This window comes from Sciurus vulgaris, assembly GCF_902686455.1.
Source record: "Sciurus vulgaris genome assembly, chromosome: 3".
Classification (NCBI taxonomy): domain Eukaryota; kingdom Metazoa; phylum Chordata; class Mammalia; order Rodentia; family Sciuridae; genus Sciurus; species Sciurus vulgaris.
The window spans coordinates 52,516,721-52,539,769 of record NC_136463.1 but is presented as its reverse complement, the minus strand read 5'-3'; the positions used below and the strand labels follow the sequence as shown (position 1 = coordinate 52,539,769).

The following is a 23,049-nucleotide window of genomic DNA, read 5'->3' as shown; positions in this document are numbered from 1 at the left end:
AACAAGGAAGAACTGTTCCTGGAACAGAGCAGGCACCCAATATGTAATTTACATGTTTGTCTCACTGCAAAAGAATGATTGATAATAAAAGGTATCATTGCAATCTATTTCATTGAGACTCTTTTTTAAGTATCAAGTTCTTTTTTCTAAATCAAAATCATTTTTCCTTCCTAATTCAAAGACTGTATTTATCATAGGATTGAAATATTCTGCTTCAAATCTGTTACCCATATATTCTTAAATTTGATTCTTAAAACTCAGTAACTGCAAGAGGCAATTATGAAAAAGAATAGGTACTTTAGAAGAAGATTTTCTCTGGTATTCCTAGAAATAGAAAGGTGTGCTGAGAGATTTAAATTATGATCTGCAATTATGATCTTTCAAGACATGCAATTATGTTAGGAATATAGCCATGACTTAAGACAAATGTTTACATCCATCTTATAAGTTTACTATTAGGATACAATCCTTAAAATCTCAAACTTAGCCTCATGGTTTACACAGAGTAGGTTGGATACAAGATTGCTGAACAACTTGAGGCTTATAACCTAAGAAGGAAAGACAAGTAATTAAAGATGAAATCAAACCATGATCTCTGGTCTCTAGTACTTACTAAGTACAATAGTGAGACTTCTGGAGGGTTTATGTGCTAAAGAAATCTCAAGTGTGTGTTTTAAGTGAAGAGTGTAGACATAAAATAAATGTTCAAAACAAGTGCAGAAGCCCAGCACAGGGACCAGCTACAGTACATAAAGTGCCCTCTGATGCCAACATCATCCTCCCATATAAACACTTCACCTCATACCTTTCAGTCTTTTAGGTTTTAATGTATTCCCCACCACGAAGCTATCTGGAATTATCCTTCTCCCCTAAGTCATCCAATTTTTCCTCCTTTCTCACCAAAACACTTCCTCAGTAACAAGCATAGGATTATGACTTAAGGGGTTTTTTGGTTTTATTTTAAAATTGGAGAAATGTCAGGCATGCTATTTTCAGAGTGATTTAAAAGCTCTGGTGTTATAACTAAACAGAGAGAACAAAGATGCTAAAATATTAATCATCCTGCCCAGTTGCCCACTGGGAGTAGCTGAAAATGGCAACACACTGCTGTCTTCTGGCCTCATGTCTACATTACTGCCTGTACAGCTCACAAACACTCCCTTTCCTGAACATATGGAGCAATCTCAGGAAAGAATTTGCCTCAGTGAACCCTGACTAGCCAATCAAAACCAGAAGGTTCCAAGTTCAGTGACTAATATCAGGAATGAATTGTGCGTGGTGAAAAGGAAATTTGGTGTGCTGGGGAAATTTATACCCTGAGATCAGCCATATCACAGGTGTGCGGGATCACCTGGAGAGACTGAACTTTAAAAAAGGCAAGTTCAAACATTTCTTCAAGCAGCACGCCTGTCATCACAGAGTATGAAAAACCCAACAGTGCTATATGGTATCTGATCACTCCAACAACAGGAGCAGCAATAGCTGCTATTTAGGAAGGACGCCCAGGACTGAACTTGGGGCAGTTGCTGCACTGAGTCCTGCATCCACATGGTTGTATTTAGTTTCATCCTCACAATCCAGAAGGTAGGTGTTACCATCCCTGTTCCACAGACGGGACAAAGCTTGGAAAGACTGAGTAAATCACTCTTGGTCACACGGCAAAAAAATGGAGAGAGGTCGGTCTCTTCATTTCCAAAACCTTGCTCTTTGGTCACTGTTCATCTAATATTTTTCCCCCTTTCTCCTGCCCTGATATTCGTGGAAAGGGTGAAAAAATGGGAAGTTAGATGGAAGAAACATTAGAACATAACTAGGTATTTGCTGCATAGGATGGCTGTGGAAAACATGAGAGAACCTATATCCAAAGGGTAAACTCAATTCATTAATCATCTTGGAAGATAAATTAAGTATCATAGGTTGAATATTCCACATCTAAAAGTCCAAAATCTAAAATGCTTCAAAATCCAAAATTTTTGAATGATGGCATGATGTCACAAGTGGAAAATTTCACACCTGACCTCACATCACAGGTCACAGTCAAAACACAGGTGTGCTAGAAATATGTATAAAATTGCCTTCAGGGCATGTATATCAGGTATATATATGAAACATAAATGAATTTCATGTTTAGACTTGGATTCTATCCCCAACCAATCTCATTGTGTAAATGCAGATATCCCAAAGTCTGAAAAAAAAAATGAGGTATCTGAAATACCTCTGGTCTCAAGCATTTCAGATATGGGATATTCAACCTGTACTTCCAAGAAGAAACATATTTTGGGCTTTTGAGAAGTCCTGAAATTTCAATGTAAGACATGGAAACAATCATTAGACAGACATTTGCTAGGTCTTTAAAATCTAAATAAAACAGAAAAAAAAAAAAAAAAAAAAAAACTCAAGAAGGGTATTACAGATTCCTATCCAATTTCATCCTCAAAAGTATGGTGATATTAAATCCCTATCCAATAACATAGACCTACAAAAGTGACACAGACCTTCCTCCAGTACACCCTTGACCTGACGGAATTAACTAGAACAGTGGTGTAGCCCAGTGACTCTATGAGAACCAGTAGGATCTTCACCAATCACCTATGAAGACACACCATGATACCAATAACAATGAACACTTACTGAGCCAGAGCTATATGTTAGGCACTGTGCTAAACATTTTATGTGCTTCATCTCATTTAATCTTCATGACAAGCCTATGAAGTGGGTGCTAATATTTTTTCCACTTTATAAATAAGACAACCGAAGCATATAGAAGTTAAGTGATTTATTTGCTTGAATCCCAGAAGCTTCTAGAGTTCTCCCTTTTAACCACTAAGGCTTTGTTGCAGGGGGTGGAACCAAGGCCTAGCTCCAGAACTCTGTAAGAGTGTAACTAAGATTCTACTGTCTCCAGTGTTAAAGAACAGAGCAAATATTCATCCACTCCTTCCCTCCCTGACAACACTGTTACCAGAGGAAATCAGCTAAGAAGAACTTTCTTTCCCTTGAGGGGTGGAAAGTGTGCTCAGTTAATGAGGGGAAGAAAAGAACTTCCTGGAGAAGGGCTCACTGTGGAGGAGGAAGAAAAGGAAGACAACAAAAGGGAAGTAACCGAAACCATCATTCTCATACACTCCTGCTTCCCTGCAATGCAGGGGATGCCCTGTCCTGGAAGAGGGGGGCCTGTTGTGCATACTCCACTCTCCAGGGAGGCTCTGGGTATGGAATGATAAATGATCAGAGACTCTGGGATGCAGACTCCGGGGGTCACCTGCTCTGACCCTCTGAGTTGTTCTGGTCACGTTAAGGGCCTGTTATCCAACACAGCCATTACTCTCCTTCAGTTTTTTTAATAAAGGTTAATTCAGCATGGATCTTTGGGTATGGTAGATATAGGAAAACACTACTTGGGAAAGAGTCACTTGTTAATTTTTAAAGGTAAAGACAGCAGACAAGCTAGTTCCTAAGGGAAACCATCAAATCTCCAACTGAACTGATAGAGTTGGGCTCTTTAATCGCTTTCTTGTGGATAAGTGTTTCAGTCTCTAATCCAAAATCTACCCATTTCAACTTTCTCTTTTTAAATAAACTATTTAATAGTAAGAATGACTAATGAAGTATGAAATAAAAGAAGACTACTAAGCCTGAGAGCTAAGCATGTAGCTCAGTGGTAAAGCACATGCATGTACAAGGCTCTGGATACAATCCCCACCACTGCAAAAAATAAAAATAATAAACAGCAACAAAAACTATAAAGTCTGGCTGATCTTTTTTAAAGGTGCAGGGCTGAAATGCTGAAGTTAGGCTAGTGGTTAGATTATAAAATATAGCAAATAATAATTTCTACTGGGTTTGGGTTTTTAATTCTTATTTCACAATTTTTGGAAGTATAGGCTTTCTATCTGGCTAACAGATTGATTCCATTTGTTTTTGAAAGAGCTGTAACTGAATCATAGTTTTTAAACACAAAAGGCCCTAAAACATATACCTCCCATAACATTATACATTTAATCCTAAAAGATGAAGGGAATAAACATAATGTTTCGTATTTTTAGCATAGCTAACAAAGCTATGGTTACAAAAAGCATTATACTGGCTTCATTTCAAGGATTGTTAAATATCTTATAAAAATCTTAAGTGTGGGCACCATCTTCAAAGACTTGCATTCTAGGGAACTCTTACAACATCTGACCTGGTTGATTTCTTACTCTTTACCTACAGTTTTCAAATGCTTAATACTGGCAGATAAATATCCTGTGTGTGGTAAACATGAAAATGCACCACCTAGTTCCACTTCAAGGAAGGCCCGAGTCACTGGGAGTACTGTTGGCAGACTGCCTTCAACTATCAGCCTCTGTATGATGAGCCCCATAGGCACTCCCCAAACATCCTGCACACCAAATTCTCTCTAGAATTTGCTCCCCACAGAGAATCCAATCCCTGACTCAATGCTTGGGTAAGAAAAAGAAAGGTACTTTAAAGGTAAGTGGCTCATGTTGGCAAGATGGCTGAACAAAATTATTTTTATATTTTTATAATTTATAACTTTATAATTATCTTGCTACCACATAGAGCAGGCTCTACATGACCTATTCACCAAAGGTCTTTAAAATCCAAACTAGAAGAAGGTTGGGTAGCTCAGCCTAAGTTTTGCGTTGTTTCAAGCAAATACAGGAATACAACAGAACTTTTACTGAGACAGTTGGGGTACCTACCTGGTCAGTCATCAATCTCCCTTGAGCAGAGTACTCCTAACCCACTTTAGTGGATCACAAATTCCTAAATGATTAGATGTATCCCCATCCAAATCTAAGATTTGTCTCACACACACAGTCTCTCTCTCTCTCACACACACACTCTCCCATATAATCTTGAAGATGAATCATATCACTCTCTCATCCTTCAAATGGAAAACTGAGGCCCAACTACAGTTTAGTGATATTAGTCAGGTTACATGTACATATGTGATAGAAGATGAAAAAACATTGGCTCACCTCCTTAATTTATATTTCACACCACTCCTTCAACACCAAACTCAAAACACATCTTCCATAAACAAAAAGACTTACTTCTTCCTATACTCTGCTCATTCCTGACAAGGAGAATGTATTATTTTTAAAACAGTGAAACAAAACCAGCTACTCCTGTGCTCTTCAATTGAATGACAAATAAAAATGGTAAAATGAGTGTTTTCCTTTACTTTCAACCCTAGAAATGGCCAAAGCCTAGAATGACTTTAGCAGCTCGAGCCCTACATGAGTTAGGAGTGAGTCTAGAAGCAGAAGTGAGGTCACTCCTTGCTCCTGAAATTATCATACGCAAAGGACCCAAGGGACACAGAAAAAAATTGGGAGCCTCCCTAAGTTCATTTATTCATAGATACACAATTATCACTGAAACATGTCAAAGCCTTCTTATACACATATTCTAAATGACTAGTTGTTGACTTTCTGGTACATAATAAACCCTTCAATATTTCAAACTAACCAAATTGGTTAACACAAACCTCTCACCTTTGATATAAATCTGGTTTCCAAACTACTCTTTGAAATGGTTAAAACAATAACAAAATAAAGAGCCCTTATCACTGCATTCAAAATGTTTTCTCTGAGTTGCCTCTTCTGGCAGGATGATCCAGATGGAAAGAAAGAGAACACAGTGTCTTTCCCTAAAGTAAACCATCAAGACCACATTACCTTCTGGCTCAAGCTCCTTGAAGGATTCTAAATCAATTCAAACTACTACTCAGCAACTTCAGTTCCTTTCTTATGCTGTCTTTCCCTGCTTAAGCACTTGGTTCTAACCTGACTACTTCCTTCCTGTGGCTTTGGTTTTTATTACCAAAGTTCTTCAGTCTTTTTTACCACCCCTTGTGCTGAACAACTTCTAATTTTGAAAGTACATTCTCTGAGAAGTCTAAAGAGAAGCCAAGTTCAACCAAAGGTCTTCATTTCAATGATGGTGATGGCCTACAAATATTCTAGATGGTACTATTAAAGAGCTAAGATTTGCCTTCAGTAGTTGTCACAACTTATTTTGGAGGGAATTAAGTGTACTCTGTGACTTCCCTGTAAGAGGACTCTTGGAAGTTTACATCAGGTTTCTCCTGGACTTTGCTCATGAGGCTTTTCCCTTCACTGATTTAGTATTGTGTCCTTTTTCTGTGATAAATAATAACCATGAGTATAGCAAGTTGATTCTTGTCATTTGTAGAAGTTATGTTCTAAAAGTCTTCACAAACACTGAATTAGCAAGTACTGAACCACTGTTCCTAAGGGAAATATGTACATCTCTATATACATATCTCACATCGATTATAATCTTAAATCCTAAAAGCAACTCATCCTGGTAGGTTCTTTTTCCTTCTGGGAAATCATCAAACCTGGGTGTGGCCTAGGGGGTACTCAACATAGACTCCAGAAGAGCTCCAGGTTTCCCCTTCCTGCAACTGGTACTGAGGAAGAGGAAAAACATTATTCTTGGGCCAGAGTGGCAAGAGGTGGAGCTTCCACAATGAACTGCTTTCTGCATCTGTGATCACTCTGACTATTCCTTTGAGATTCTCTTTGGCCTTTCTTTTTGGCTTGCTATTTTGAAGAGCATTCTCCAATTCAGCTGCTACAGCTGGACGGGTCTGTGGTAGCCTCCCTCCTGAAGGTCAAATAGGAACTGTGGCAAAGCCCAGGGGAAAAGAAGCCTAATGAGTCACCTTCACTGGCTGTACCAGGACCCGAGAATAAATGTCCTTTTCCTTGACAAGTGTTCCCATGACAAGTTGATAAGTTTCCCATGACAAGTTCCCTTGACAAGTTTTCCTCTGGAAAACCCTTGCTTCTCTCTAATAAGATGGCCTCCCAGACTGGTACCCGACCAGGGTTAAGACCAACATATGGGCCTAGAAGAAACCAGCAAAGGAGGCACTAGACCAGAAAAGGCAAAAGGAGTCCTTGTGACTAAAAAGTAGATCAAACCCAATTCCTCATCAGAGCTAAAGCTAGCACCAAAGCCATGTGACAAACACAGTGTTGTCAACAGAATCACAGAATCTAAATTCTTTCTTATGGGTATAATAAAATATATATAGTCTTTACCCCAGGATCCTGGCAAGAGCTTCAAAAATCCTTCACAGGGGTGCCTTTTATTATTTATAATGAGTTCTTTTGGAATTACACTAAAGAGGTAACTCATGGTAGGCCCTTGGATAATTTTGTGGGAAGGACTGGCCATAGGAACGATTAGAAGGTTGAAACTTTCAGGCCCACCCCAACCTCCAGGAAGAAGGAGGCTGGAGATAGAGATCAATCAAGTGATCAATGACTTAATCAATCAAGCCTATGTAACGAAGCCTCCATAAAAACCCCTGAACAATGTTCTGGTTGCATCTGGGTCAGTGAACATTTCAGTATGTGACAGGGATGATGCACCTACCCAGCCCTGGAGGCTCTGCCCCACTGCTCATCCTGCCCTATGTACTGCTTCCATTTGGCTCTTCTTGAGCTGTATCCATTATAACCACACTGTAATTATAAGCACTGCACTTTCCTGAGTTCTGTGAATTGCTCTAGTGAATTATCACATCCTGAAGGAGGGTTGTGGGAATCCCTGAATTCATAGCCAGTCAGAGTACTGATAGCTGGTATCTTGTGGAATGAGCCCTTAAGCCTCTGGAGTCTGATGCTAACTTTCAGCAGTGTCAGAAATTGTTAGATTTCCCAACTGGTGTCAGACAACTGCTGAAATGACCTACTCTCTTCTTTGCTCTCTCATCAACCCGATACTATAAACTAGCCCCTTCCTATAAATGAATAGTAAATGTTCTGAAAAAGGACAGATTGCACTCTTACCAAGTACTTAATGCCAAAAGTGCAAAGATAATAACTGCCTTCTTCCCTATCTCTAACTATATTATCTTTAGGGACTCTCATCTCTGAGTACATCAGGTGAGAACCTGGTGGTGCCATTAAAATTACAGGGGCTCTAGGAACACCTTTCATAGACCATATTAAATAATTATTTTTCTGAAGCCTCCAGAACACCAACTGTTTCAGAGGAGCAATTTCTATAGCTACTGGGACCTTGTAAAAAATGTAAGAGACTTTGAGCTCAAGACCATGGAGTAAGCATACATGGTTGCCTCCTTCCTTCCCAAGAGCACAATAAAATAGTAGTACACCAAGAATACAAATAATCCAATCAACAAATGGGCTAAGGAAATGAACAGACACTTCACAGAAGAAGATGTACAAGCAATCAACAGATATATGAAAAAATGTTCAACATCTCTAGTAATAAGAGAAATGCAAATCAAAACTACCCTAAGATTTCATCTCACCCCAATTAGAATGGCGATTATCAAGAACACAAGCAACAATAGGTGTTGGTGAGGATGTGGGGGAAAAGGTACACTCATACATTGCTGGTGGAGTTGCAAATTAGTGCAGCCACTCTGGAAAGCAGTGTGGAGATTCCTCAGAAAGCTTGGAATGGAACCACCATTTGACCCAGCTATCCCACTCCTTCGCCTATACCCAAAGGACTTAAAATCAGCATACTACAGAAATACAGCCACATCAATGTTCATAGCTGCTCAATTCACTATAGCCAGATTGTGGAACCAACCTAGATGCCCTTCAGTTGATGAATGGATAAAGAAACCGTGGCATATATATACAATGGAATATTACTCTGCCATGAAGAATGATAAAATTATGGCATTTGCAGGCAAATGGATGAAATTGGAGGACATCATGCTTAGTGAGATAAGCCAATCTCAAAAAACTAAAAGACGAATGATCTCACTGATAAGCAGATGAGGACATATAAGGGGGGGGTATGAGGGGTTAGCGTTACGGTTAGGGTTAGGTTTAGGGTTAGGGATAAGGAGGGTGGTAAGAATGGAGGAAGGAAGGACTGTATAGAGGGAAAAGAGGGGTGGGAGGGGTGGGGGGAAGGGAAAAAATAACAGAATGAATCAAACAATATTGCCCTATGTAAATTTATGATTTTTAATTAAAATTAAAAAATACAAAGAAAAAAAATAGCAGTGAGAATTTTTTTTTTTTTTAATGAGAATGAATCCACCATGGCACTGACAACAAAAGTAGTACTATCAATGAATAAGTCATTTGAAGGTTCACTGACTTAAAGAAGAGGAGTTGAGATGGTATTAAAAAGATCAACCAAAACTAGTGGGGGGTGGGTTTGAGGGGTGCAAAATACATTGAAATACATGAAGCTACAGAGAGGAGCCCTTTCTCCCAATAGAGCACTGGAAAGGTGCCAAGGTTGTAGTCAATGGCTACTAGCAGTCACAGAATGGCCTACAAAGAAGTGGCTGTAAGGCAGATGTCAGGGCCTCTGAGCAAAGAGTTGTCTACTAAACAGCTGAGCCCAGCTGCCCTGAGCCCTGCCCTGTGGGGGCTGCAGTCTGCAAGATTTGCTCCCAGCTGGAGCCCTTGAACAGCTCTCTCTGGAAAGAGTGTCTGTGGTTTTGGTGTCCAGGATATGAAATGAGTCAAAGAAGAGACTCAGGGATAGACACAGGAGTAAAATATATAAAAGACATCATATCACCCCAAGGTGAAAGTCCTCCTTACTTTACTAATATGGTGGTGAGAGTGACAGCAAAGGCTCATGAGTCGGCTGCTACTCTCTCCCATTTAACCACAGACCTGAAGGGAAACCCACTTACAGGGCACACAGCCTGTCCTTGCAGTCAAGAAAGCAGACTGTTGGATAAATAAACCTGCACCAATACAATGAAGGCCTATCCCAGCGACCTTCCTATTAAACAAAAGTAGCTCTTAACTCAAAAACATCAACAGTTGATAAAGAATTAGCAGATACGTAAGGGAAAGCCCATGGTATGTGTATTAGTTTGCAAAGGGCTGCCATAACAAAGCACTAGACTGGGTGGTTTCAACAACCTGCATTTTCTCCTAATTCTAGAGTCTAGAAGTCCAAGATGTCAGCAGGGATGGTTTCCTCTGAAGCCTCTCTCAGTGGTTTGTCGTCTCCCTTTATTTTCACATAGTATTTCCTCTATGTATCTGAGTCATAATCTCTTCTTTTAAAAGACACTAGTCATACTGGATTAGAGCCCACCCTAATGGGCTCATTTTAACCTCTCCAAATGCAGTCACATTCTGAAGAACTTCACCATATGAGTTTTGAAGGGGAACCTAATTCAGCCCATAACGGCATGAAAGAGAAAGACAGAGATTAACAAACCAAAACTCACCTCAAGAAAACAAGCTGGGGATGGTGGTGCACGTTTGTAATCCCAGTGGCTTAGGAGGCTGAGGTAGGAGGATCATGAGTTCAAAGCCAGCCTCAGCAACTTAGCGAGGCACTTAGCAATTTAGTGAGATCCTGTCTCTAAATAATATATATATATATATTTGTATATATACATATATAAACATATATATTTTAATAAAATATATATAAAGGGCTGGGGACATGGCTCAGTGGTTAAGCACCCCTGGGTTCAATCCTAAGTACCAAAAAAGAAAAAAAAAAAAAACAAAAACAGAAATAACATACATAGATTGGTTCTAACTAGTATCAATCAAAGTTTTAGAAGTGTGTACCACCTTAAAAACATATTTCCAGGGAAAAAAGCAATCATTATATTAAAGCTTCTTGGTGTTTAAAACTATAGTTTCCCCAAATTTAAAAAAAAAAAAAAAAATCCAGCTACGTGTGGTAGTAATGCCTGTAATCCCAACAACTCAGGAAGCTGAGGCAGCAGGACTGCAAGTTCAAAGTCTGAACAACTTAGTGAGAGCCTGTCTTAAAATAAAAAGGGCTAGGGATGTAGCTCAGTGGAATGGCACCCTTGGGTTCAATTCCTAGTACCACCACCAAAAAAAGAAAAAGAAAAAAAGAAGAAGAAAAAAAAAAGCCCATTAGAAGAGTTTAGGAATAGAAGGGATACAGCAATTATAACAGAAGTCAGTAAAATGTCAGTAAATCTAAATAAAATATCACTACAGAAAAAAAGGGGGGCTTTGGTTTAAAACATGAAAGATGAGGAGTTGAAAAGGAGGTTTAAGAATTCTAAGCTTGATTTATTCAGAGATATATGCTTTAGACTTTGTTTGAAAAATATAAACTTAGGTATGCATGTTAAAAATGTTGTGGCCCAAGGTGGGTGGTCCAAGTATCCCATCTTGAGTGGGGAAGGGGGAAATTAGTTTTGCCATAAAACTGCCATTTCCCAGCTTCTAGCTTTCTCTGCAAAGCTCACTTCCAGCTGCTTGCAAGGCATAGGAACCAAACCTCAATCTCATCCCTGCATGAGTATGGAAACACTAGGCTCTAAGGTCCATGATGGGCTCCATTACCTCTGGGGGCCACAAGGCTCCCATCTAGTCACTGGCATGGATTAGCAGCGTCATTTCTGGTACCTGGAGAACTTCCTTTGTTGTTCTCAAGCTCAGCTAGGTATTTGAAAACAGTTTTTAAAAATGCATTTTTATGTGTTAAATAAAATTTGTAGGAGGCCATTGATTTGGGCTAAGCTCCTGTACTTGACCCAACAGACCAAACAACATGGAATTATTCTTACTAAATGAAACTGACTTGTTAGGAATTATTCATGTAACAAATGTGGGTTAGTTACAGTATCTGAACTTCAGTCACTCATAGGCAGTCAATCAATTCAAACAAGGCAAACCAACTATGCTCACTCCCAGTTTTCTATCCCTAAATGCTGCCTGACTACACTGTAGCCCCAGAGTTCTTTCATTTTATTCTGGTTAAGAGGGCTGCCCAATTCTAGAACCGTGAATTAAAGTCAATTAAGACCTTTAGACCTTAGCAGATGAACCCCAGGACGGGGCGGAGCCGGAATGTGGGGGCGCCGGATTGGTGGGTAAGGGAGTTGGAGGGAGGAGAAGCGGGGAGGGGAGGGAGGCGGGCATAGTGCCGGGATAAGCGGGGAGACTTAGGAAAGAAGGGGAAAAGAATTCCTTGAATATTCATTTCCTGAGTTGGGCTGACACTTCCGGTCACTTAACTGGGCCTCACTCATTTGCAACCCCAGCTGTCAGGGTGAGGAGATGGCTTCTCCCTCTAGACAGCCCCCCTTGGGAGGGTCAGGGCTGCTTCAAGGGAGCCGGGCTCTTTCTTACGGAAGCCTGGAAGCCTGGTACAATCAGCCTGCTCCCCGGTGAGGGAAAGACGCCTGGAGCATCAGTTGAAACCTGGAGACACCTTGGCTGGATTAGCACTCAAATACGGAGTGACGATGGAACAGATTAAGCGTGCAAACCGCCTTTATACTAATGACTCCATTTTCCTGAAGAAAACTCTCTACTTCCCCATCCTGAGAGAGCCCAGAGACCTGTTCAATGGTTTGGATTCTGAGGAAGAGAATGATGGAGAGGAAGAGGTAGACCCAAGTAAGGATGAAGTTCGGCCACATACAGCTGAGAGGAAGAAACAAGAGATAGAATCAGGATGTGCCAATGGTGACGTTCTCCCCAAACCTGGCCAGGAACATCTCACTCCCATCCATGACCTCTCTGCCTCTGATTTCCTTAAGAAGCTTGATTCACAGATCAGCCTGTCAAAGAAGGCTGCTGCCCAAAAACTGAGAAAAGGGGAAAGCAGGGTACCTGGGGAAGATGCACATCTCCATCAGAGCTCCCCTCGGACGCAGCAACGAGCAGTCCTAGGTCCTGTGCCGCTGACCCCGACCTCTCGGACCCAGACGCTGCGGGACCAGGAGGATGAAATCTTCAAACTCTGATGTTCCCAGTACTGAGAGGAGCATGATGTTGAAGAAGCATCGTGAGGGGGAGAGGAGCCTGAGGTGAGGCTCAAGGACATGGCTTCCCAGCCTGACTCCCTCAACTCCAGCCTCCTTGTATACAAGAATTCCTTGGCCTGGGGCATTTATCTGGCCAGAGTAGGAGATGGGGCCTAGACCCCTCCCCAGTTTTAGGGCTGAATCTAGAGTTTTTCCTTTAGATTCAGAAGGTTCTTTTTATATCCCTGCTACCTTTCCTATCCCTTTCACCACTCTCTGGCCTTAGAGCAGAGAAACAGAGACTTCCCTTCAACTTCTTCCCCATCTCCAACTGTGTTACTTAATTTATTTGGTGCTATATTGAAGTAATATTTATTTGCTGTATCTAACTCTTTCCCACTGTTAGCTGAAAAGTGGGATTTCTAGAGCACTGGGGTGAGGGGAACCCAGAAACACTGAGCTGGTCCCTCAGCTTCCCTACCTTCTTACCCAAGCATGTTATCAAGGACAGGGGAATCATGATCTAGTATCATCATGGAAGATGTACTGTGCCAAGTGGACTGTGCCAAGTCTTTTCCCTAGTCTCAAGGGGAAGGATTTGGGTTCAGTCTGACAAACCAGTTCCCTAAAAACTCTAAGAAAAAGCAGCAATGTCGGAACCTGAATTCTCCATTCTTCCAGTTCACCCTTCTAACCTGTCTCTGCTCAGCCTGCAGTGGGGCTAAGGGATGGAACATACATTGCCTTGGGATGTGAGAAGGACAGTTGTGGGAGTCTCTTTGTTACACCCCCTCCCCACTAAAGCCTGTCTGTGTATGCCTTGCTCCTTATTGCGTATTTATTTGCAATCCGTAGCACTGGTCTGCAGTACAGTTTGTTGTTTGTTTCTTAAAAAGAAAAAATAGGCAAGGGAACCTCAATAATACTGGAAATATGCCTCAGTCTCATGTTTGGAAATGGTGAAAGGTGAGACAAGTGGTGTTTATATACCTCCTTTCCTCTGTGATGATCCTAAGGTATAAGAAACTGGAGAGATTAAACACTGAGCCCTGTGCAAAAAATAAAAATAAAAAATAAAAAAAATTAAGACCTTTAAACTAAATAGGTTGTAAGTTTTCTCTTTTGATCCATGTTTGGAAAAGGAAGTGGGGAGGGTCACTGACTAGCTCAGTCTACCATTTTAACCAAAAATCTATACTGCAAACAAAGTAATAAAAAAACTACCTTCAGAGTGCTTACAATGTGGGCATCACACATACTAACCTCTTTCATATTCATATCAGTATAAAATAGGTTCTATGTATTCTTACTTTACAGAGGAGAAAAGTTAAGGTTATAGAAACACTGACAAGGTACACGGTTAGTAAATATCAGAGGCAGTTTAAATCTCAACTCAAAAATATTACCACTGTGATATTTGCTCATGCCATTCAACAAGAATATTCAGTAACTCTTCCCCCATCCAAACCTTAGGTAAGATTATATCTCCTGGTGGTTGGATGGGGCTCCCAATTAGTTGTGAGCACTGAGGTGGGAATGAAATTGACTTGTCACTTCTAGGCCTGAGCGTTTAACAGCAGGGACAAGACCCCTGGAAGTCTCTTACTTTCTGGTACAGTGCCCAGAAATGTTTGAAATGGTACCTGTTCTATAAAACAGAGATCTTAAGTCCACCACTGAACCACAATGGAAATATATTTAGATATTTAAAAGTTTTTTTGTTTTAAGCCACTTATATTTGGGAGCTGTTTATTTCTTATGACAGCATAATCTAACTTATCCCGACAGAGTCTCTCAACCTACTTATCTAGATGAAAAGGTGTGGGGTTCAATAAAACAAGAGAAATAGAATATATAACTTGCAAACCTGTAGAGATATTCAGAAAAAAAAAAAAAAAACTAATTGTCATGACCAGTGCTCTATGAAGCTAAGAAATCAAATTCTCATCAGAGCCAAGAAACTAATATTAAAACTTATCTGCAACCAGTGGTCCCCATAAGATGATAGTAGTAGTAGTCACAGCACAAGAACACAGAGATTATTCTATGATCGAGGACCCACTGTAGAATCTTCTACAGAAAATAATTAATGCAGGGGATATAATACACAAAATACAGAAAGATAAATTCACACACAAAAAATTACAAAACACAAAAATCACCATAAGAGAAATGACGTAAAAGTAATGAAGGGGAAAGTTAATCTCAAAGAACTTTATATAACAATCAGAGAGAGTTTTAAATGTTTAAAATTCTCAACAAGATCAAGAAAGGAACAATCTGTAAGGCAAGTCAGGGGCACTATGAAAGAAAAACAAGAGATCTGGATAATACACTTCTGGTTAGAGATGTAAGGTTGAATAAATTATTTTACTGACTTCTGCCCTTTCCCAGAAACCCCATGAAAATGATGACATTGTGATTTTTATTTTTAAGACACAACAGACAAAAAAGATGGAAGAGAAGACATCAGCAACGACATTTGGAAAGCTAAAAAGCTTAGTTATTTGGCAGGCAATTTCTTGAAAATGAGCAAAGTAAGCATGTCACTTCAAAAGCAAAAGACTAACAGTGTTGGTTGGTGCTAATAAAATTTGAGTTTTCAAGTGGAAATTAGAATCTTGGAAAACTTGTATCTGCCACCACAAGCTTGAAAGCTTCTCAATACTTAAAGACTTTCCTGATGAGATCAGTGCTTATATTAAATGTGATTTTTGAAATATTGTATAATGAAATGTGTCAACATTTGGAAGATCTGTTTAAACTGTTGAATCAGTATTTTCCAAATGATCAATGCATGATATTACAAAATCACGCATGGATAAAACACACATTCAAAGTGAGACAGACCAACAGAATGTAATGGTCCCTCTCCCCTCATCCAAACATCAGGTACAAAAAATGAATTGGTATGGTTTCAGATTCCACACTGCAACGAACCCTTAAGAAACTACTACTTGTTAAATTTTGGTATAGTATTAAAGAAGAAAAATTATAATATCTGGAAAGGTTATTAAAATATTCCTTTTTTCAACTACATATCTGTGTGATATGTATTTTGTCTGCATCATCCAAAATGACATATTGCAATAGATTGAATACAGAAACAGATACAAGAATCCAGCTGTCTTTTATTAAACCAGACATGAGATGTCTGAAAAAAATATAAAACAATGTGACTCCTCTAATTTTTTGTTTTGAAAAATATAGCTATTTTTCATGAAATTATTTATATTAACATGTAATGGCCTATTATTTAAAAACAAATAAATATAATAATTTCTATCTAACTAATAAAAATAAATAATTTCTTTCAACCTCAAATGCAATAAGCCTCAAAAGATATAACCCACACAAACAAAAGCTCTTAGGAGTTCTCAATAATTTTTAAGAACATAAAGGTCCTAAACCACAAACTTGAGAACTGGTTACTAAGTACAAGTAACCAAAAGAAAGTCTATAGAGTGATATCAGATGAAGACACCTAAAAATGGAAGGTATTAAAGGTATTTATATAATGAACAAAGAGATTTGACCAACAAAAATAACTGTGTACACATACACAACAATCTTTACATATCCCTAATACATATACTTAAAAATCTAGTAACCTTTCCTTCAAATTTATAAAACAAAAAAATGGGACCAATTACATGGATAAACTGCTACATTCACAAACACTGAAGGAGATTTTAGCACATCTTTTTCAGGAACTGACAGAAACGGAGGTAGTAAAGACATATAATTAATAAGCCTGTCATAATAATTAATAAGCCTGATCTAATAAATGTTATAAAACCCTAGCTCCCTCATACTAGAGATATACATTCTCTTCAGTCACACATGGAGTTAGCTATATGAAGTTAAAGTCGTTACTAAGCCTGAGAAGAGATATGAACAAATTCAAAAGAAATGGTAGCATACAGAAAATAATTCCCTGATCCCTTTGTAATTTAATAAGACAATCAACAACAAAAAGATGATGTTATGGTTTGGATCTTGACTGTCCCTCAGAATGGCAGTATGTGGAGGTGGTAGAGACTTTAAGAGGTGGAGCCTAAGCAGAGGTTCTTAGGTCATTCAGTGCATGTCCCCAAAGGGAATATGGGAACTCAGTCCCTTCCTTTTTCTCTTTTTGCTCCATAGATTGTGAGGTAAGTGCTTTTGTTGTACCATATGCTCCCATCATGATGTGCTTCCTCGCTACAGGCCCAAAGCCAAAGGACTGGACTGGAACCTCCAAAACTAAGTCAAGACAAACTTTTATTCTTTATAAATTGATCATCTCAGGCATGTTAGCCAACTAACAGATGCTTTTAAAATGCATAATACATAAATTATATGTATTGGAGAATTATATGTCTCCTTTAAGTAACTCATATGGACAAAATCACAGAATTAATTAGCAAATCAAGTAATTTCACATAACTGAAATCACTGGACTTATCATATGAAACAGGTCGATGGCCACACCTATGCCCTGAGCCCTGAGCCCTTAGCCTTGACTCCCCCCGTAGGCAGACTCGCCCTCCCCATCTCCTCTCCCTGCTCTCTGCATTCTGGTATACTGACTGGCATTCTCCCAGCTTTCCTGACCATGTATGCTCCTTTGCAAACAAGAGCCTTTGCATATGCTGTTCCCTTTGTTTGAGATGGACTGCCCTTCACTTTTCATATCGATAACTCCTGTTTATTATTTATTCATTTATGTTGCAGTGCTGGGGATCACACCTGTGCCTTGTGCATGCCAATAAGCACAAGCTCCACCACTGAACTCCACCTCCAGCACCCTGGTTTATACTTTTAAATGTCCACTCAAATATCATTTCCCCAGGGAAGGCTTTCCTCACCCTCAAACCATGCCAGGTTCTCCTGTTATATGCTCTAGTAACTCTCTGTTACTTACCACAATCTAACCACCAACCACATATCTATGCAGTGTCTGTCTCAACTGCCTCCCTCCTGAGACCAAAAAATCCCATGAGGGAGGGATCCATGTTTTTTTGCCACAACTGTTGATGTGGGTTCTAGTCCAGTGCTTAGCACTTAACAGGCACTCAGGAATCTGCTTAATGAATGTGAGAATGTGCTAAGAAAGAAAAAAAAACTTTACTTTGGATCTAGAAAAAAAAAGCTTACTAGAATAAGGTCTTTTCTTATCAGCAAGGGAACAAGTTTATTAAATCTAGACAAAGGATAGTTATTCAGTAAAATGTTCACACATGGACAAATGTGGACAGAAGAAAGGTGAACTGCCACTGCTTCTGCTGATTTCACACATCAAGAGAATTTACGATGACTTCTGGGAAGATCTTAGAAGAAAGAATAGATGACAGGTCAGAGATGACTAGGTGGAAGTTCTTCAAGGCAAGATGGCAGGGGGTAGGGCAAGGGAATGGCCTCATAAACTCCTTTCCAGTCCAAGATTCTCTGAGACTAAACAACTGGCAAATTTATTTATGAATGAAAAGCAGACTCCATTAATCCCAGGAGTACTGAATGAATCTCATTAAAGGAAACCCGAAATCAGACCAGCATAGCCACTTAGAGAAAACCATTTCCTCACCTGCAATCATATTTTTCCATATCCCAAATTTGAAAAGGGGAAGGTTGGGTTCTTGAGCCAGGACAATACATAAATGCCTGCTTGACTCATAATGTGTCTAGGACAATGAGAAGTTATCATGATGGCCTATCTTTGGCTAAAGCTCTGAGGAGTGGATCAGGTGGGATGTTTCCCTCCTCACATTCCACCTGACAAGCAGAAACAGGAGCTCCCTCCACTTCAAATTCATTTATATTTAATTTAAAGAAAGCAGTTCCTAATGGTCTTGCTTCCTTCAAAAGTAAACATACTCAAGTTCTGGGCAAGCAGCATTAGATAACATCACCTCTGCTACAGTCACCTCTTTACACACATATATTTTTTTCTAATTCAATTCATCAAATACATAGTAAGCAACCAGGGCTATGAAGGCATCATTTCAGCAGATCCTCTTAACCCTCCAATCAACTAACACGTGGTCCCAGCAGCAGGAGGGCCAGTGGAAAGCTGTGTGAATTAAATCACAAGTCACTGTACCAGGACAGGGCCAAAACGGAAGCAAAGGCTCTATAGCAACCTAGATTTTAACAAAAAAGAATCTTCCTATAGCCATGTTTCCCAAACTTCAACACTTGAAATACCACCTTCAGAATTTTTTGCCATGTTGATATTTCTTTTGTACCAAATATGCTTAATGCTTTTCTTTATATCAATTCACTATTATTTTTCTGGATTATACAAGTTAACTGAGTAGGGAAATTTTATAAGGCTGTAAAATCCATAGGTTTTAAATGCTAGTCATTTTTAACGTACAATAAAATACACAACTATTAAAATGTTAGATGTTTCTCTCCATATGACCTAAAATACGCTTGCCTAACATGCTTTGGAGATTCTGATATTGGATAATACACAAAGGATCCTTCACCAAACTGCCCACATAAAATTTTCCCATGCAAGACTAATTCTGTCATCAAAGAGCTAAGCAAACAGATTGAGAGACTTGGGACAGAGGCTGACTTGGGTACTAGCAATGTAAGCCTCCTCTTGTGAAGTTAGCTTTAAAGAAATCGCCTTAAGAGCTAAGAGAGCTAGAGACACATGGTAATTCCAAATACATTTTTTAGCAGAAGGTTGGTTAATCTGAATTCACTGACAACTGACAAAAGGACATTGGGATTACCACAATTACTTTCTTATTCCTGCTGTAACAAAGTATCCCAAATTTAGCAGTTCAAAGCAATACACACTGACTCCCTTATAGTTCTAGAAACAAATCTGAAACCAGTTTCATTGGACTGAAATCAAGGTGTCCCTTCAGGGGCTTAGGGAAAAATCCATTTTCTGACCTTTTCTGGCTTCTAGAGCTTTATTCCTGTTATCCTGGCTTGTGACTCCTTCCTCTATCTTCAAATCCAGGAGGGTAGTGTCCTTCTTCAGTGATTGCATTGTTTTATTATTCCATGTCAAACCTCCAACTCTCCCTCAGTGTTTTGTTTTTGTTTCTGTTCTTTTGCAGGTGCTAGGGACCAAATAACAAGACTTTGCATATGCTAGGCAAGCACCCTACAACACCTTTTTTATAAGGACATCTGTGATTGCATTTAGGGCTCACCTGGATAATCTGGGATAATCTCCTCATTTCGGTAACCTTACCTTTACACAACTGCAAAGTCCCTTTTGCCATACAAGATAATACTCACAGATTCCGAGGATCAAGATGTGGATGTCTTTGGGAAGCTCATTATACAGCCTACTACATTATTTTTCTCCATTTTTAACATGAAAATTCAACTAATCAATGAATGGCAACTCACTGCTATATGTGTAAAATCAGATCATTTTGTGTTAAGGAGAAGAGCCATTTTTTTTGCTCTTTCAAAGGAAAAACTGGTCTCAATCCTAGTATTGGTGATATATATATGTATACGTGTGTGTGCGCGCGCGCATGTGTGTGAGATCCAGCAGGGGCAGGAATGTTATCCTTTGGGGTCTGGAATGTCCTATAAGTTGCATGTGTTGAAGGCTTTGTCCCCAAAGCAGCAATGTCCAGAGGTGGGGTTGTTAGGACACAATTGGATCATAAGGGCTATAATCTTAGCAGCGTATTAAATCATATGATCCACCTGTAAGCAGGTGGGACATGGTTGGAGGAAGGAAGTCACTGGGGCATGCTCTTGGGGACTACATCTTTTCTCTGGCACCTTCCTCTCTCTTCTTTTTCTGAATTGTGGCTGTCATGACTATGCAGTTTTCTTCTACTATGCTCTTCCATTATGATGTTTTTGCCTTGGGAGTCAGCCAACCATGGACTGAAACCTCTGAAACCATGGGCCAAAATAATCTTTCCTCTTTTAAGATTTTTTCTCAAGTATTTGTCACAGTACCCAGCTATTCAAGAGGCTGAGGCAGGAAGATTGCTTGGGGCCCAAGAGTTTGACATTAGCCCAGGCAACACAGTGACACTCAGAGTGTGTATGTGTGTGTGTGTGTGTCTCTCTCTCTCTGTCTGTCTGTCTTTCTCTCTCTCCCTCTCTCACACACACAAGAGAGAGAGCTGGGTATGGTGGCACATGCCTGTAATCCCAGGGACTCAGAGAGCCAAGGCAGGAAGACTGCAAGTTTGAGGCCAGCCTGAGCAATGCAGCAAGATCCTTTCTCAAAAAAAAAAAAAAAAAAAAAAAAAATTAAAGGTGAGGGTTGGGGACTGTAGCTCAGTGGTAAAGCACCCTTGGGTTCAATCTCCAGTACTTAAAAAAAAAAAATCATAATAATATAATGACAAAGGGCTTAAAAAGCAAGGACACCCCTGTGGCAATGGGCAAATCTACACAGAAATTCTGGTTTCTTCACACCATTTCCCAGTGAAAGGAGCCAGGGATTCTTGAAGAAAGCTGATTCCAAGATTAGGACATGTCTGAAAAGGGTGAGCCTGGAACATCTTATTCTTGCAGAAAGCAAGGACGTGGTCACAGACTGACAGAGAAACATCAGAAGGACTGGCCAACTGGGGATATCTTAGCAACTGAGAGAATAATGAAGACCCTATGCATGCTGGGAGAGATGTGCTTCCTGTGCATTTTACCCTCAGAATTGTGTCTCTACAGTTCTGTGTGGTGCTGCTGTTGAGGTTGGGCCAATGCCAAAATTAGTTCTCAGAGCATTGACTTTGGTCAAGTCAACCCCATTTATTTTCTTGCTTTCATCTCTTTAAAAAGTCTGTCTTCTTGAGCATGAACTGTAAAGAATTTCCCAATAAACAAGTACCATAGCTCTTGGTTTTGGAACAGTTTCTGGATGGTCTGTCACAACCCTTGTGCCCACCCATTCTCACAGTTCACCTTGAGCCGAAGAGCACAAACTCAATGGTTCCATGAGGGGATCACAGTGGCTCAGCGCCCCTCCCTCCTACCATCCCCCATAACCAGTGTACCTTTGAGTGCCCAGCACTGGGATTTTCACTTCACTGCTAATCCTCTTCCTCATTAGGCCGTCACTGGCAAATGAACAGGGTAATGACTGGTGTGGGTCAGGCTCTCTAACTCTCTAGGAGAAGACTGAAAACTGAATTTCTAAATTGAAGATAATTTGACCCTTTGGTTTTGTGGTTATGTTCTAAGTACAATGATTTTGTTAGTAAGGTTTTGATACTTGATTCCAAAATGGCCTGGCTGGCCATTATCCCAGCCTATTGTTTCTCTCATTTAATGAAAACCAAAAGAATAATTCAGTAGTTCGGTAAATCATATGGAGATATTTACAACAAAAGTGGTATCCTTCTCCAGTGCCCCTGACTTATGACACACTCAGATCATAATAAAGATCCAGATGGGGCTGCAATTCTACACTTACCACCTATGGATATAATGGCCTTTGTTCACTTTAACAAAACGAATAGAGGCTGACTGTTGTCCTGACAGGGATATAATTTTTTATCCTCAGAGAGTCTCTCCCTCAGTTCCTGTGAGAGAAAATGGCTGACTCTGCCCTATCTCTGAGGAGAAAATATGCACATTAGAAAACCACCAGCTTAACTGTCGTCTTCCTGGGAGGCCACCACAGAGAAAACCCAGCTTATGTTGGCAGCTAAGGGAAAAATACCTCATGTTTGTCTATATACACATGTATCCACTCAGGTCTCAAATGGAGACGGGGATTGGGGAGATGCAGAGGAAGACAGTGCTAGATATATTCTCAGCACATTCAGCAAGGCCACTGGTTCTCCAGCTTGGCAACACGCTGAAATCAATCTGAGGAGCTCTGAAAAGTACTAATGCTTGGGCCCCAGTCCTGAAGATTCTAATCGACTTGGTATAAAGTACTGGTGGGAGACAGAATAATGGCTCCCAAAAGATGTGCACATCTTTGTCCCTGAAACCTATGAATATGTAAGGTCACATGGCAAAGGGGCATCCACACTGCAGGTTAAGGTTGCTAATCAACTGACCTGTGAGTGGAGAGATCACACTGAATTATCTGGGTGGGCCCCACATAATCAGAAGGGTCCTTGAAAGTGCAACAGGGAGGCAGCATTAGCAGAAGAAGTGATGCAATATGAGAAGAACTCAAGCTACTATTGTTGACTTTGAAGATGGAGCAAGGGGTCATGAGCCAAGGAACGTGGGTAGCCTCTAGAAACTGGAAAAGACAAGAAATGAATTCTCTCCTAGAGTGTCCAGAAAGGAATGTGGCATTGCCAACATCTTGGTTTTAACCGAGTGAGGTCCATGACAGATTTGTGACCTATGGAGCAGTA

The 23,049-nt window shown here is 39.9% G+C and overlaps 2 protein-coding genes and 1 long non-coding RNA gene across 3 annotated transcripts in view; 2 read left to right on the top strand and 1 right to left on the bottom strand.

Moving 5' to 3' along the window:
• The window catches only part of STX8 (syntaxin 8), a 273,652-nt gene that overhangs the window by 179,158 nt on the left and 71,445 nt on the right, over positions 1–23,049 (bottom strand).
• The window catches only part of LOC306657902, a 77,858-nt gene that overhangs the window by 28,253 nt on the left and 26,556 nt on the right, over positions 1–23,049 (top strand). The gene's annotated exons all lie outside the window — the stretch shown is intronic.
• LOC306657018 (lysM and putative peptidoglycan-binding domain-containing protein 1-like) lies at positions 11,930–12,853 on the top strand. Its single transcript, XM_079132678.1, is given in 2 exon segments — positions 11,930–12,134; positions 12,137–12,853. Coding segments are annotated over 2 exon segments (690 nt in total). The 5' UTR covers positions 11,930–12,056; the 3' UTR covers positions 12,749–12,853.